Raw genomic sequence first — 17,536 nt, forward strand, 5'->3', positions numbered from 1 at the left:
TTTCTTGCCGCGGTTCCCAATCATTTTCCCTAGACTTGTTTAAACTTGAAAACGATCTAGGTGGGTTCTGTTTGCTGCTGCAGAAATTCGGTTTGATGCAGAGTGGAAGTCTTCATCGCAACAGGTGTGCAAAACGACTTGATTATTTTATCTGTTCAGCATTTTGAATAGCCAGTGGCGTATGTTGAATTCGGCAGTGTGATGAATTATTATTATAGACCGATGCAGTTTTGTGTCTTTTTTGCTATAAAGTAAGAGCCCAGAATTTAGGAGCAGGTGGGGTGGGCGCATGATTGAGCGACGGTACAGTGGGACGATTCATTCCGACATTTATATGTCTTCGTTTCTATCTGGTCAACTTCTTAGCTTGAAATTGAAGTGACCTCATGCACTTAAAGATTTAAAAAATGTAATCAAGTCTTTCAATAAATTAAAAAAGTGACATATGAACCATATTGTACGTGTGAATTATTATATTTGACAATTTGACTAATTTTGCAGTTGGCTCCAGTCTTTAAGAAGTCAGCCATAAGGCATTCACTAGTCTGCTTCAGGTTTAAAATGAAGATGCTAGTGTTTAAGTGCTTATGGACTTGAACAGAAGTTTGTTGATCTGCTGGGTTGAATGACTACCTGGTTGGAAGAAAAACCTGCAGTGGCATTAGCTGGAATGGTCCTAGCCTTGGCCATATATATTACATTACACAGTATAGTGTATACACTACAAGCTAACACAGGTGCAGTGGCAATCTTGGTACAGTAGTTCCATTCCTGGTCTTTCTTCCAACCCTATGTCATTGATTGTTAAATTGAACCACACAAGTCTATGGAATCTCTGCCCATCTATTTGAAATCTATTTGATTTGTTCCACTTCCTAGTGGTGCAGTGTGACTAGAAACTTGCCCTAGACGGGCTGCACCCAAGTCCTGGGTTTCAGACCCTCAATTAGGCATATTAATTCAATGACCAGGAGCCAGGACGTTTTGTAATCAGACTCCTGTAGAATAATTTCTTCCTCCCCCCTATAGCTGTATGAACAGCTCCTAATAACAAACCTACCGACTCGAGTGAGACTTACTCGTGCTGTGTGAAGTGCGATAAATTCAGAGTCGATTTAGCATCTCAATAATTAACCTAATCCAGGACTCGGAGCAAGAGAAGTGACTTCCTCCTCTTTTTGATCTTGTATTTCTTTTAATATTGGCACCCCTGACCGGTCAGTAGATGGCAACGACTCCTGATTTGAATACACAGGCTCAATCATTCTGGTGGCAGGCAGTGTACGCTAGCGTGCTGTCTTGGCAGATTCATTCTGAAATTCCCCTAAAAATCCCTGATGAAACTAATCCAGTCTGTCATCTTTGGCATCCAGTAATCTCTCCCACTCATGCAAAAAAATATGGAAATAATTCCAAACTGCAGACCAGTAAACGAATCAAACCCATCTCCCAAAGTCTAATACTTCAGTATAACACGCTGGAGAAGCATACTGTCAGCGTTTGTTACTTTGATTTTGAAGTCACATTTAGTATTTCCAAATGGTTTAATAGTTGTGTATTGGGCTGGGTTATGTTTTAAAGCTTTGGGTATCTTTTTAGATGCAAGACGTGCAATTTGTTTTCTCATGGGAGTTGTTCCTGGTCTAGACTGTAGCTTAGGGTTGAACTGATCGTTTCTTGTTTTAATTCAGTAGACTGTGTTTGAAACGGCACTTGCAGTGAGCTGTCAGTGTTTAGGCTTGGGAGGGAAACGGAACCTGAATTTAATGGATTTTTATTTTGGGTGGGGGCTGTCCTTTTAGTTAAGTAGCATGCTTATCCTAAATGGATGATCAGCATCTCTCCTGTGTTGTGGTTTGCGTACAGAAGGGTTGGTGTTTCTCTGAGAACAGCATGCTTCAGACATTGAGGAATGCTGGTGTTTGTGATCTGTGTGTCTTCTTGTTTGGAGATAACGATGGAACTTGATTTGGAAAAGCTCTGGGGGGGGGGGGGACTTTTCAGAATGGATATCCAATTTCAAAACATGTTGCATGTTGGGGGAGATATTGTTTTTTTGGATAACTGTTCCAAGTAAATATTCAGATTTAAAAACTTGAATGCATGTGTTTTCAAAGCTGACTGTTTTCATTTCAGAATGGTACAGAAATTGTTTGCACTAATATGAAGGCAATGCTTTTTAATAAACCACTTCACAATGACCCCCCCCCCCCCCCAGTTAAATATTTGTTTTTGCTCCTGCCTGCTCCCCTTTGACACGAGAGAAAATAAAACTGACTCTGGCTGACGAGAAATCTCTGACTTACAAGAAACCGGGCGTCCTTGTTTATAGCCTGTTTCAGAAACAGAAAGTGAGTTTTCTGTTTAACAGTGGTGGGGGGGAAACTCCATTCTTCCCTGGAATGACTTCTCAATATTCCCCACTAGGGAGGGGAATCCGTATCCTTAAAGGACATCATTTCTTTCAGAGAAATGGTCTAATATCTACCTACTAGAGATGCAACAAAGTGATAAGACTGTTGATCAGCATGGCAGTTTTGTGAGTTAATCCATTCATTCATCATTTGACTTGGTGCCTTGGTTGGCGCCAGATATAGATATAGATAATTTATTAAAACGATGTTGTTGTATTTGAAGGCTTTAGTAAAGTCTACATTATTTTTGCCTTTTCTCTGTGACTGTCTATAGCACGTGCATGTTTTCAGTTGAATATTTTGTCATTGTGGACTAGCAGGTTTGGGAACAATGTATAGTTCCTGTGCGTTTTCCGTTCTGTTAGCAGTCTGTCTTGAAGGATGGGATGCCTTTGTCCTAGTGACTGGTATAAACACACACGGTGCAGGTACACATCGGTACAGCCCTGTTATTTATTTATAACATTCCCTGCGTGCTTGGACAGATCTCTCTGGCTTTAAAGGAGGAAGTGGTGTCATCTTTGTGGAATTTTGCAAAATAAAATCATAATAAGCTCCTGGCTATATCGGAGGGTGCATTTACAGGAAGCCTGTTTTCATAACACAAGACCTGACACAAGTTCACCCAGCAGTCAGAAGGGTAGGGATCTTTATCTGTGTAAGGAACATTAGGTCAATGAAGAAGTTGATGCATAGTTCACCCCCTAGCCTCTGGATAAAAGCGTTTGCTCAGTGACTAATGAAGACCCTAGAGCAGCTGTGCAGATTGACCAATCGGATTGCACTTGTCGATTGTGATGTCACCCTCTCTGATTCGCCTGCCTGTCTCTGTTGTCAGGACTGTGACTCGCTGTCGGGACACCTGTCTCACAATGGCACAGAACTGGAGGCGGGACTGTACCTCCGCGGTGACGCATGGCGTACAGCGTGCTCTGCATGAATCAGGCTGGTGCAGTTGGGCAAGCACTGACCTGAACTTCCCCCTGAGCTTTAAACAAGCCTCTGTCTTCTAAATACTTCCTCCTACAGTAAACAACAAAAACAGGAGCCTCAATCCTGCCCTGGAGTTGAATGTGGAGCATTCATTTCTTGGTTTAAAATTCGGCATGCTGGGTTGTTCCTATTGGTTTTTGGTTGAGTCTGAAATTGTTCTGTGTCATATTTTTTTCCCTGCTTGCCTCCCTTACAAAGCTCTGGAGTAAAACATTAACCTCTATTACTTGTGATTAGTCAGGACTTTAAGCTAGGGTGTATTTTACCAAAGGATCTGTATGCAACAGCTTTGCATGTGCAGTCGAACCTGCAAACTCCACACAAGTAAGGCTGGAAATTGAATAGACTAAACATTTGAAACGGCTGTGTAAACAGTTTACCATTGAAACTACCGTCTTCTTTAGCAATGAAGAAGTAGACTTCATTTGGTATCGACTTGCCTTTTTGTGTATTTTCCTTCCTTAATTGGTATTCGATTTGAGACTAAAGGGTGTTCCTTAATGTGAAACTGTGAGGGGATACAGGCAGCGTTTCCCTTTTAAATCCGGTCCCAAGTCCACATATGCATCACAATAAACTCTCCCTCCCTCAAAATGTATTGTGTAACATTTGCACAAGGATTGCTTTGAGCTTGTTTCCTTCAGCCCTATAAACGGTGTACGAGTTTCCTCTGGGAGAGGTGGAGGGAGCTTGCTGTGCTATGAGGAGCTCTGCGTGCTCCATTGTGATGCAGATTGTAAACTGATGTTGCATTACCCAATCGGGTAGCTGCTGTCCTGTGCTTTGATTTGGGCTTCCAGCGTCTTGAAACTTGCTGGTTTTAGAAACTCTTGCTAGTCCTGCATCCAGTCCTGGGGGAATTCTGAAATCTAGGACTAGTGTGAGTTTCCTAGGGATGCAGTTAAAATACCACAACTGTGACATGTGAATGCTGGTTAAAAATTAACAGGGAGGTCTGGATCATTGGGAACGAATGAATACACTGTTCTCACCAGAGGCAAGATTTTACAACCTGTGCCAGTTTTTGATGTGCCTGTCTTTATGACTAAAATAAAACACACACTATATAAAATGGCTAAGAGATGGAACATTAATTGCAGTAAAGATTAATTCGGTTTTAAAACTTTTACCAGATGTATCGTAGTTGGCAATCTGTTCCTAACCTCTCCTTTTTAAAAAAAAAAAAAAAATTTCCAGTTGCTCTGCTTTCCTTTTTTTAAATGGTTTTAAACCCACCTGCTGCCAACCCCTGCAGACCGAGTTTGCGTCGCATCAAAGAAATAGGAATCTGTGATTTGAATACGTTTGTACAGTAAAGCCTGGTACCCTGGGTAGGAGAGCTACCAGACTTGATCACTCTTCCAGTTTGTAGTCTCTTGGGTTTTCAAAGAGAACATTTCTCTACAGTACCACCATTCACTAGCTCCTCGTTCTGCAGTGAACATTTCACCTCCAGGCTGCGTTGATAATCAGTAGAATGATTCTCCTGGTGGACTGGGGGGGTTAATTTTAGAATTGGCCAGGAGTTTGACTTTTTTTTAGAATTTTGCTTGAATGTTTGACCGCGCTCAGATTTGCAGACCGTGCATTTTAAATACTTGTCTTTACATAAATGTTGTTCACACATAGTCGTGTACGCAAGACCTAGTAATTCATGAAAAATTATATAGATTTATTATTTTTTTTTTTTTTGGTTCAGGAATAGTGGCTTGAAACCTGGTTCTGGGAGACCTAGATGAGGCAACTTTGCTGTATCAAACTCCCCTGGTGTAACCTGGAACTTAGTCTCCTGAAACCAAGTTTCAAGCCTTTGTGTGGCTTTGTGTTCACTCAGCTTTAGACTCTATTGGATCTCCCTCCCCACACACACAATATACTTTCTTTGTTTGAATTAGTATTGCTCGCTGTGATGGCTTGCTTCATTACTGTAACAACAAGCAGGTGAATGAGAAGGATAGTGCTGCAGACACATTTTATTAATTGATCATTCAGCAGAGGCTTTTATCCAAAGCGACTTAGAGACTAGGGGGTGAACTATGCATCACAACTGCTGCTGCTGCAGAGTCACTTACAGCATATGTCCGCACCATTGTCAGGAGGGAAACATTCCAGAGGTGAAGGGGTTAACGTTTTGTGCAATGTATGCTTCTACCTAGAATTCAATTGGATTACCCCCCCCCCCCCCAGACAAATATTAATTGGAAGAACACAAGGATGACACTCTGTAGAAACCGTTTCCCAGATGCTAACCTGTGTGTGTTTGCATTGTTTGAAATCCCTGCTTTGTGCCTGGAAGGAGAGTTCAGATTACTGAGGCTTTCTACCTGCCCAGGAAAGGAGCCTGCTCTATTTGTAGAGCTGGGGAGAGGTGGGGGAGGAGGAGGAGGGGTGTGTCAATGGCAGGTCCCTGCAGTTTGGAGATACAATTACACCATGATGTCATTGCTAGAGTCTGATTACACAGGGTTTGACTGACCTGTGTTTTAAAAGCTGTATGATGTCTCCGGGGGGCGGGTATTAACTTGTGGTGATGAGCAGGAGTGTAATGAGATGCAGTTTGCGATTACAGGTGATGGGTTACTTCTATGAAGGAGGCTGTTGAACTGGCTCAGACAGTGCTGTCTTTGTTGTTAATCAGAAACCATGCTCAAATACCAGGCAGTACTGTTTACTAAGAGCACAGATCCGATAGGCTGAGACTGCCCTTGGTTAAATACATCCTAAAACTACTGTGTGCTGCAGTGTCAGCACCGTGGGTTAAATGCACTGGGTTTGGAGTGACGAGGTGGGGAGGTGGTACGGTGCTGTCTGTCGCTGTAGTTGAGCACGGTCCAAGCCCAGCTCTCTGTTTTTGCCTCATGGCTGCTGGTTTTGCCGTATGTTTTAGATGGCTGCCGTGGGCCTGGCGCTGGGGGAGAAGGGTGTATTCTATTTCCTAGGTTTCGGTTTCCCTTTTCGACGCTTTGAGGTTCAGCAGCTGCAGTATTGAGCTCCTTGTCGGACAGCGCGCCGCCGTGCTGTTGCTGCACTAGTCCCCTGATCAGTTCATTATTCTTATGGAAGTGTGTGTATATTGCACCACATTTTATAAAACCTGACACCCAATTCAATTACAATCTACAAAGCAGAGGAATCGTTCAGCATTGGTGCGATTCCTTCCCATGATGCATCGCAAGAGGTATGCAGCGTTTGTATCGTCTTTGCAAGACCGTACCGTAGTTCATCAAATGACCATTTGGTCTTTTTATGCATCGTACAAACAGCCCATCCGAACCATCTGGACTAGGGAGCTATCTGAATTTTAATTAAACCCTATTCGGCTGATTTCAGTGTGTCTATTGTGAACGCTGAACAGTTTTTGGGTCAGTAGTAAATGCTCTTGTCTTCTAAGATCAGCTAAACTATGTGTCACGAGTCCAACACAAGCGGAGAGTGCTCTGTTTTCCTCCTCTTTGAATACGCCAGGGGGTTTCGGTGACCCACACCTCTCTTTTAAGGGACGGCAGTGGGACTGTTGTGTGCTGAACAATGCGGATGCCAGCCTCATCATTTCCCCTGTGCCTCTGCATACCCGTGTCTCCATTTGAATGGGCTTAACCAGTCTGATTTTGATCAACTCTTTTAAGAACATGCCGGCTACAGTAAGAGCATAGCAATTCGTAATAGAAACTGGGTTGAGAACATTGAACCTTTTTAACTGGACTCTTGTCTGTAGGCAGTTTTATTTTGTCTGGATATAGAGTAGTAGGTAAGTCACAATAAATACACTTCAATGCAAAATATAAGTGGCTGAGATTTACTATATAAATGACTGTTGTACAGGACTGATTTGCAGCTGCTGCAGATGGATACAGCAGCTGCAGTTTTAAATGCTTGTTAACATCCCCACCTCTCAATAGACTGTGCCAAAACACTACCCCAGAAAGCTGCCTACTAGAAAGGCCTCTTGGCAATTCATTAACTAATGCAAATTCCTAATACTGTACTCCTTTCTGGCAGAATCCTCTGACACATTTTTTTTTTTTTGCAGCATTAACATTCCCATGCAAATCTGAGCAGATAATGCCCTTTGCAGATTATCCCTCTCCCCAGCTACCACAGTGTGAAAATAACTCTACAATTAATAGAGACTGGACTTGCAGTGCTTTCATTCAAGCTGGGTGAGGCTTCACAAAGACACACCCTGATCAGTGAAGGATTAAAGTGATCTGCAGAACAAGCTCTAGTCTAAATGGTGACGAATACTGGGAGGAGAAATGTGACGCGATGCATTTTAAAACAAGCTTGCAAGACGAAAAGTAAAGCTGTTCTCAACTCGGTTTCAGTTAAATGCACCAAACGGGTAACAGATGGTCTATTCAGAGACGTGTATCGGTGTTGCAAATCCTGGGTTTTTGAATTTAAGGCAAGTTGCGTTTGGGTTTTATTTCAGTTCACTAATTTTGATGGTCCTTTTTTTAATATGAACTTGTGATTTATCTCCAGTTGTTCGGTGCTGTTTGGTATTGCTCTCATGCTTCAAATGGAGCCATTTTACCTGAAATGGACAAAGACAATGGATCTGCCCTTTTCTCTTGTCTAGTTGGAATGGAGCAGGTATTTCAGGTGTGCATAAAAAAGGAGGGGCTAACAGAAGGGGGCGGGGCAGTCCCTTTCTTGAGAACCGCCCCCTGTCTCCTCTGCCCAAGGCTTTTAAAGCACACGGGAGCAGCAGATTGGGGAAACTGAGCAGTGTTATCAGCTTGACCTCACTTCCTCTCTCTCGTTTTATACAGGTATATATAAAGGGAGGAGCAAGCAGCTGAAAAGGGTAACTAGAGAGAGAGCAGGCACACACACACAGGTGCGTACTGAAGTGGAACTTACTGCAAGGACACCAGAAACCAAGAGGAGCGACCTACACACACTCTCCTACAAATACAGGTATGTTTCTAACCAGGGTTTCAGGTTTTTCTGGGTTGGGAGTTTAATTATTATTTTTTTTTTAATGGAAGCAAGGCTTGCTTGCTTGCTTAAAGTTCGTTCTGCATTGCACCTCCAGTTAGTTCAGCATTGGATGTAGGATTGGGTTTCCTAGTGTAGATTTCTCACTGCTATTTTATTTTCTAAATGTGTGTTATTTTGCTGGCAGGGTATGTACTGTAGCCAAAGTATATATTGTAGCCAAAGTTGACTTGTGTGCAGCTTGGCTGTTGGTCTCTTTTTTTATTCAGTAATACATTTTCTAATTATCTGTGTATATCGAATATTGTGATTGACTATTCAGTAAACTCACGAACCAAATTGCCAAGAATCTACCTCTGACCCAACTTGTTTGGGTGGGTCACAAAATAGGGGTGTGTTTTGTTTTTTTTTTGGTCATTTCGTAACCCAGCTCGGTTCATTTCTTTACTTGTTAGAAAGTGAAAGCTGTATTCAGAATATCGGTGACTCCCTTTGTGTTGGGTTGGGTTGCACCTGCTAGCCCTGTAATTGTTCTGAATGGACAGTAAAATCTTTCTATTCGTTTGAACTGCTCAATGCAGTACGCCATCCCCACAACCGATTCTATTCAATACAATAAATGAATTGTCAATAAGCATCTGTCTGTGAAATACATGGGGAAACACTGGTTAATTCAGTTTGGTTAAGTCAGTTTCACCATTTGATTTAATTTACTATTGGAAAGGAGAGAAACATCCAAACTTTCACAGATTAGAAACAGTTAATGCTGTGTCTATTCCAGCTGAAGAGGCTCTACTAGACAGAAAGGAAAATTAAAATGACTTCCTTAATGTAGGGCCCCTCTTAAAAATGAATTACAAAAATAGATTGATATTAAAACACTCATTTATCACCATACTTCCTATTATGTAATAATTCTCATTGAAGGTCTGGGTTTGTGGGTTTAGATTTATACAGGTATGAATGTTGGGTATGTATTTTAAGAATGGGTTTGTCTTTAGAAGCTTGCATGTGTTGGGGATAGGGACTTAATGACAGTGCTTTGTAAAAGGGATTTTTCTGTATCGAGGCCCTTTTTACTAATTCAATATTTTCCAAACTGTGTACTTTAGGAACGTGAAGTATTTATTTTGAGCAAATCCATTCTTTAACGCGTTTTGATTTTAAAAACGAGAAAAGCTGTCCTCCCTCACCTTTTACAATAGAGTGCCAACCAATGGCAATTAACTTCTGCATTGAGTGTTTTGAAAGAATATTTTCCTCTCATCTGGGGCGCTGGCATTATTGTTTTTACTGGTGATGAAGAGGGAGCACTGTGTGTTATTGAATCCTGGAGACCTGCAGCAGTTTCAAAGCATCCCTCCCCTGTGCTAAGTTTAAAATCTGGTTGGTTTGGTCCTTTTATTTTCTAATCCCAGGGCTTCTCTTCAGAGCTCCTGTACGGAAACTTTAAGAAGGTGGCAACTGAGCTGTGATTACGACCTCTCTGCTTATCAGGTCCCCTGTTTGTACAGTTACCAGACACTCCCAGCTCTATCGCCGCAGTAGTCCCAGTGATTTGATTTAAAAACAAAGGCTCAAAACCCTGCCAGCCTCCTCCCACAGCAGGGGAATTCACAAAGCACACGTCCTGTGTCCGGACTACATGTATCTGTTCTGCTTGGGTGCTTTCCTGGAACGTTTGAAAGGTTTGATCATTTTAAGAATCAGGACTAGTCGGAGGAAAGCAACCTTGGAGGAGAGGAGGGGTTATTCTGCAGCGCTCCCTCCTATTCGATTTGTGTGACTGTCAGATAGCAAAATAAAAGCAACATTAGACAGTGCAATACGACAGGAGCACTGATCAGCTGGCACGGGGGGCAAAGTCCAGGCTTTGCCATTCAAATCCATGCAAACAATCATTTCACCACCAATCATACAGCCCCTCCTGAGACACTGACGTCACACTGCAGTGAAGACTGAAGCTTATCTTGCGGTTTCCTTGTACAGTCTGGCTACACCTGGTTTAATTGCCTGAAGTTTGACACTTATGAGCTCATATTTGCTATTGGGGATTGGAAGCTGTCTTTGTACAGTAGCTTCAATGTACAGTACAGAAGACTTTCCATTTTGGGTTGATTTGGCGTGCAAAAGACGATTTTTAATAGAACTTAGGACTTCAATAATAAATTTAAGTAGTAGTTCTGACCTGTTCTGCGTAATAAAATGTCAGACTGTCTCTTGTCTGTTTCTTATAGACCTCTACTGCTCTGCAGGGTGGAGTAGAGTTCTCTTTGCTATATAACTATTCAGATGTGTTAAGTTTACAAAATTAATTTAAGTGTCTAAATACTGGGGTGCATTTCTCACTTATACCTTTTAATTATCAAATGCATACTTTTTAAAATATCAAATTTTTTATTTATCCCTTTTTTAAGGTGTAAGGGACACATGTCCCACATAACAAATTATGTCTCATTTTTTTTGCAACGAGGTGCACGAAATGGGGGTTTGAAATTTAGAGACCGGTTGGATCTGGTCATCCAGATTTGTCGTTTCCTCCTCGTGATACTCGAGTCACACTCCATGTATTTAAGAAGAAAACATTTGAACAGCTGCTCAGAGACTCTCGTCTCTGTTGCAGGAGGGAGTATTGAAGGTGTGCTGTGGAGCAGGAGCTGAACCGGACTAGCGAAAGCGGTTCTGTTCACCAGCCTACCTCTGAACAGCGGCTGTGCTTCTCTGGACACAGAGAGCTGCTCTGTGGAAAGTTATTACTTAGCAATAGTCCAGAGCAAAGGTTAGTGCCTGGGCTTGGCTCCAATGCCTTTTGAAACGGCACAGTAAACTTCTCCTTGGCGATATCTTTTGTAGCGCTGGTAGGTTTCTTTTTTAAGAATTGGTCACAGATTGTGGATTTTCACATGCTGACTGCAGTACTCCCTGTTCCTGGCTGGCTGACCACACACAGTTGCTTTTTACATTAAAATGTGCCAAAGTGCCTCAAAATGACTCGTTCTGCATACAGATTTGGGAGTCTCACTTTTAAACGCCTACACAATTCGGTCTGGCTCGCTGCCCTAGCACAAAGCATTTAGACATACGTGCAACTGATTCGCCACTAAGGTTTTTTTTTTTCATAGCTTTTTTAGTTTGTTCTGTATTGGTCACAGTTCAGATGCTTTTTATAACGATGGTGGTAGTGGGGGAGCTACTGTACAGAAGATAATGGGAGGTGTTAATAGTTTAGAATGATGTCCATCTGCTTTCTTCTTCAGTAAAGAGTCGTTGCAGTGTTGAGATTCGGACGTGTCTGTAGCCTGTGCCAGCTTGAATTGGCTTCCGTCCCCCCCCCCCAGTCTGAGCTGGGATTCTTGGTGTCTGACATCTGTGCAGCGCAACTGGAAACTGTGCGCTCACTCGCTCAGACAGAGCAGAGTATAAACCTCAAGCTCTACTGCAGCATAAGAGGTTGTCGTAAAGCAGACGTGTAGATTTTAAATGTTGGGCGTCCTGCAGAAACGACAACAATCAGAAGAAGGTCAAACACACAATGTGTACACTGAAGGCGCTGGGGAGCTTCAATTCTGTATTCTGTCTTGTGATTTTTTTTTGTGTGAAGCATTTTGAAGTTAATACCCACGTCTTGTGCATCTCAAACTTCCGACCCTGGATTTCAGACTTGGTTTGTTTCTCTTTTTCAGGTTTTCTGAGCTCGGAGTCTCTGTGAAGAATGGAGGCGTCCCCTTTTAACCGCAGACAGTGGGCCTCCCAGTCCCTGCGCATCACGGCCAGCGAGCTCTCCCTCACCAAGGGCAAGACCAGTGCCATCGCTGAGCGCTTCTCCAAGTGAGTCCCCAGCAAGACCGGCTGAGAACGGAGAGGGGAGGGAGGGGGGGCGTAGGTGTGGGAGAATTGTTTATTTAGCAGATGCCTTTATCCAAGGCGACTTACCAGGGCGAGGATGCACTGCAGGGGTGGAAATAAGACTCCCTCTGCATAGCAGATTGATCCATTCCTGGTGTCACTGAGCTTGTTGCCTATGCACTGTGGCTAATCAAGCTCCTAGTAAAACCTGGAATGGGTGAAACTGCTGTGCAATAGGAGTCAATTTTTTTTTTTTTTTTCATTTTCCATCCCTGCCTGCACTATTAATGTCTTGGGAGATGGAAATGTATTTTCCAGTTGTGTTTCTGGCTGCGATGTTTCTCCACAGCTCCTCTTATTTCGAAGTGCAGTTTTCACAAATCTCTGCCAGTATGGCAAGAATCTTTGGGATCGATTCACTGCTGGCTGTTTTTGCTACCAACTCCTCGTGAAACGTTTCGGTCTTTCTGGTTTCCTCGTTGCTTTGGAATAGTTTCAGACACACTGTTTTCTAATGTTGCTGGTCTGGTTATATCTACTGTGATCTCAACCACGCTCATTTTTTCCAGATGCTGTCACTTGCTTCAAAAATGGACAAAAGCAATTTTTTCCCCCTTCTTTCTACAATCTTCATTCAATTTCATGTGTGATCTCTTTCTCTTAATGTCAGGTTGGATGGAGGGGCTTGCATTTTGATACAGCCTTGAAATGTAAAACTTTTCCATTGATCACGAGTGTACAGATTTCTTTAACCTCTTGCCGATCGAAGACATGGCCCCAAAGTCAAGTGAGCACAGTTGCAGTTTGCAAAAACTAGACCTGCAGCAGAGTGCAGATTTATGAGAACACCCCATTGCTTCTGTTTCGATTCGTTGTTGCAGATGAAATCCAACCACTATCGCTGAAAATTGTCAAAATGGGCACATTTTTAGTATGTTGAATTGAGGATTTGCAATTATTGGTAACTTTTAAATTTAGTAAAAAAAGAGCATGGCCCCAAATGGCAAAATGCATGAGACATTTAAGATGCCTAATTTTAAAGCACAAAGTGGTCTAACATTTTCACAAGTGTCGGTTTGTGTGCATCTATGCAGGTCAATATAAAGACACAAGTGCAGTACTGCATTGTTCCCAGTGGGTGGTGCTCTTGTCTAGTTAATATTTGTTTAGCAAGATCAGGCAGGCAATGTACAGAATTTGATTGAACTGTTTTAACTCTGTGTACTTTGAGTTGCTTCACTGTTGGCTAAAGCCTGACCAAGCCAATTGAACAGAAGCTAAATTGCTAAAGGAGTTTGCCTTGGTAGCTAGTTGCAGCAGTAGGAGGTTATAGCGCATATTAAAGCTCTGGCCACTTCGGGAGTCACAAGGGAAACTCCTCATTTCTGAAATCCGTACATATATGAATGACACAGCCTGTATGTGGCACAGTATAGACTAACAAAGCCATACTGGGACAGTTCAGGCTTTCAACTGCAATGCATTCTGGTACTTTTTTTTTAATCTGTCTTGGGTTCCTTTCACAGCAGGACCTACATCAGAATGCAGCAGGTGTGAGTGGAAAGCCAGAACTGTCCTAGTGCACAGTCCTATGGTAACCCTACCTAGCAGGGGGCATGCAGTCTATATTTATTGTGCAAATACAGTAGATCCACGGAGTTGATCTGTGTCTCTCTCCTCTCTCTAGGTACCAGAAAGCTGCTGAAGAGGCGAGTACAGAGAAGAGGAGAGCTGTGAGTGTTCACTGTCCAGGGCGGGGGGTCAGGGTCAGGGTCAGGGTCAGGGTCGGAGGGGGGGCAGCTCCAGTGTGAACCTGTCAGCAACGCACACACACACACACACACACACTGGTAAAACTGCATAGTCTGTTTCACTTGCATTTTGATGGGCTTTTGTTTCCCATCCTAATTCCTTACCACAGTAATCCTTAATATTTCATCATTTGTGTGTTGTTGTGTTGTGTGTGTGTGTGTGTGTGGTTTTTTTTTTTTTTTTTTTTTTTTTTTTAAGATGGTTAAAGAAACCTGTGGTTTTTATAACATGAATTTAGATATTTATTTAGACTTTCTTTTTAAATAAATTGTGTACCACAGTTTTAGGGTTGCCCTTGAGGGTCGTTCCACTCCAGGTTTAATATGCTTCACTACTTCAGGGTCTGGATGGAGGTTTTAATTGGTTCAATTAAACACTTTGACAACCCTCTCCAAATCTGGCTTTATTTCAGTAAAGTTTCACTGCGCTGGCGGTCTGAGTTGTATATCTTGTTTTTGAGGTACCTTTTGGATTTGAAAGCAGGCCCACCTGAAATTCTTTTAGGACCAGTGTCCACTGTCCACACAGCAGAACTGGTACAGCTTTTGCTTGAGTCATCCAATACTGCCCTCTAGCTGCACGGATTGGAATAGGTCTCTGAGCACAAACCTGTGGGGCAAAAAGTAACTGGTGAACCCCACGGTAAACCAAGTCCTGTACAGAGAGACTGGGAGGGTTTGCACCCTAAATTTTATTTTTTTTGCGAATCTCTCCTCCCTGTTCATTTACCCAGCAGTCTTCTGTACACTTAGTTTTTATCTTTAGGGCTGTGTGGAGAGTGATGTGCAGGTGGGTAGCCAACGGGGGGGAGTCCTCATTGTAGTGGGCATTCTGGGACTGTCTAGGGTGGGCAGTGAGAACTGACCCAGTCAGTCGGCAAAGGCTGCACATTCGTTTCCTGTCTGCAGGACCCCCCCCCCCCCCCATGTCTTCCTGTCCTGCTAGCTAATTCAATTGGGTGGCAGTCTGCACTAAATCCTGCTTTAGCGTCTAATCCCTGGTAATTCTCTCCAGCTTTGCATAACTGTTCTAATTAGGTCTGTTTGGCCAACAAACTGCTAGATGCTAGAGGGGGGGGGCTGTCAGACTGACTGGCTGGCTGGCTGGCTGGGCTTCACCATGCAGCACTACAAGGTACAGTTATTGAGAACTGGACTGTAAAGCAGAACACAGGATTTGCATGCGCGGGACACGGTGTGCAATGTCTCTGTGTTGGGGTGGGTTCTTGGTGGTTATTGCTGGATCATTAAAAGACTATCCGGGATATATATTTCTTCAATATAAATTATTTTTCAGTTTCCTCATTTTGATATGTTAAGCAGGTAGTTTTATAACGGGCTTAACATTTACCCTGGGCTTCTGAGGCTTATTAGAGGTTGCTTGCTATAACCTGATAGTCCTTTGCATTGTCTGTGGCTTGTATTTATAACCAGACTAACCTGTATCTATTGTTTTCAGTGGTGTTTTGTTTGTAGGTATTGGTTTCATTTAAGGTATATTCATTTTCAGTCGTGTCAGTCTGTTTTATTACAGGCTATTAAACTCTTATTGTATATAGACAGTACAGTATATTTTAAAAGCACCTGATCCTCATCTGTGTTTTTTGTTTTCCTTTGCCTTACTTACCTGTATATTTTGCTGTAGTTTGATGTCTTGTTAGCTCTTATATATTTTATATCTGTCTCGCAAACACTGGGTTGGATTTAAAGTGACAGCAGATCTAATTTACCAAAAATTAGACTTAAACTTCGGAAAATCATTTATCCAAACATGAAAATTCATAGGTCATATTTTGTGTTTTTAGAGATACTAAACTTGGTCTTCAATCATATTTTCTGCGTCTTCAGTGACGTTGATCCACGGTTCAGATCAGCAGATCTGCTTTGCCTTCGTGTTTTTAGACTGTGTTTTCAGGGATTGCTCGCTGGCCTTGACTGCATTGGATTAACCTTCCTGTAATACTGCAGCCTGTTTGGATCTCTCCCCCTTCCCTCTGCATGTGAGAGCTTGCTTGTAATGTCGGATTAAACCATGAGAAATGCTGGGGTTGGAGATGAAAGTTGCATTTTGATCCAGGCCAGGTTTTACATCGTGTGATATTTAATTGGCTTGGCTGTCGGGTGTGTTTTACAAATAGGAGTTTAATAAAATGTAGCAAACGGGTAACTAATCACGTTGAGGAGGAGGGGTAGCGGATCATGTTACTTCCTGTTGGTATGGGTGAGTGACCTGCTCATTCTCTAAATTTCCCCCTTTTTTTTGTTGCAGTGGTTTTGTCCTGACCTGTCCCTGTTCAACCACACAACTGAAACTTGAGTGTGCAACAACCAAATTTTAAACACGTAAACACAAAGTAATTTCACTGTGTTTGTCCAGTGGTGCGACACGTCATTTATTTTGAAGTTTACTAGCTTTCAGTACACTTCTTCAACACTGACACACCACTGCGTTGCACGTTCCCTCTCTTCTCTGCTGTTACTCTTGCTCGGAGTTTGTGTTAAGCGAGTGGTTGTGTTTGTTTTTGAGGCACCGTGCTCTCTCTGAGCTGGCTTGTCCCAGACTCTTCCCTCGCACTCCCTTCCTATCCTGGGATGCTGTCAAACAAATCCCTGGAAGTTCTGTGATCTTGGAGTGGTTTGATTTCGCAGAACGGCGCACGGTTCGACAGTGCGAGGTGTGGTTTTGTTTCACACCCCTTTGGGGCTTGGTGGAGCAAGGATATGATTAACTAACACATCAACATCCTGTTCAGTTATTTGACTAATTGTTTGTTTATAGGCCTGATTGCGGAGTTGGAAGGTTTCTGATATCAAGGTAATTTTTTAATCCCCTTTTTAAATAGGTGTCTTGAAACTGGCTAACATTTATGGGGTTTGCTAAAGAGACTGGTTTTATGTGTTAATAGCTGTGTGCGAACTTGCTGTTGGTTAAGCAGTATATTAGTCTTTATACAACATTTTTAGTTTCATCCTTCATTCAGTTAAACTGTTTCTGAAGATTTACAGGAGTGGACTTGGTGTAGGTTCTTGGGATTAAAGACTTTAGCTGGCTGCCTTGTATGTAACTGACCCAATTGTATTTAACCTAAACTTCTGTGCCTATTTGGATTTTGAAATGCTTTCTTTTTTATTTGTTCTCTTAATTTTGTCTGCAGTTCATGAATTGGATACATGATATACTTAAACTGGGGTAGACCTGCTATCCTTTGCTGATCCAGTTGTGTGTGTGTGTGTGTGTGTGTGTGTGTGTGTCATCGTAATGTGATCCGTAAACTATTGCACAGTTCAGCTTCACGAATCCCAGGAAACCTGTCATGATTCAGTATGTAGCCCTTAGTGCCTTATAAGGAAGTGATCTCAGAGCTAGGGCAGGCACTCCCTAACCTTAAAGACCTTTCTCTGCCCTGAGGCTGCAAACTGTCTAGCGCTGCAGTTCCTCAATATTCAACATGGGGAACCACCTTTTGTGTGTGTCCAAGATGTATTTCTTCCCACGAAGCATGGAACTATGACTTGACTACACAAGCA

General features: G+C 42.5%; 1 protein-coding gene across 4 annotated transcripts in view; it reads left to right on the top strand.

Annotated features, from left to right (window-relative positions):
- The window catches only part of LOC117966930 (LIM domain and actin-binding protein 1-like), a 33,932-nt gene that overhangs the window by 362 nt on the left and 16,034 nt on the right, over positions 1–17,536 (top strand). For 3 of the 4 annotated variants that reach the window (XM_059011604.1, XM_059011605.1, XM_059011607.1), the window contains exons 2-4: positions 8,183–8,330; positions 12,035–12,179; positions 13,885–13,930. In XM_059011604.1, the coding sequence (XP_058867587.1) occupies positions 12,064–12,179; positions 13,885–13,930 (162 nt within the window). In that variant the 5' untranslated portion in view covers positions 8,183–8,330; positions 12,035–12,063. Of the gene's footprint in view, positions 1–8,182; positions 8,331–12,034; positions 12,180–13,884; positions 13,931–15,056; positions 15,144–17,536 lie in introns of those variants that run through there. The other variant, XM_059011606.1, reaches the window with a different exon arrangement.

This window comes from Acipenser ruthenus, chromosome 42, assembly GCF_902713425.1.
Source record: "Acipenser ruthenus chromosome 42, fAciRut3.2 maternal haplotype, whole genome shotgun sequence".
Lineage (NCBI taxonomy): Eukaryota > Metazoa > Chordata > Actinopteri > Acipenseriformes > Acipenseridae > Acipenser > Acipenser ruthenus.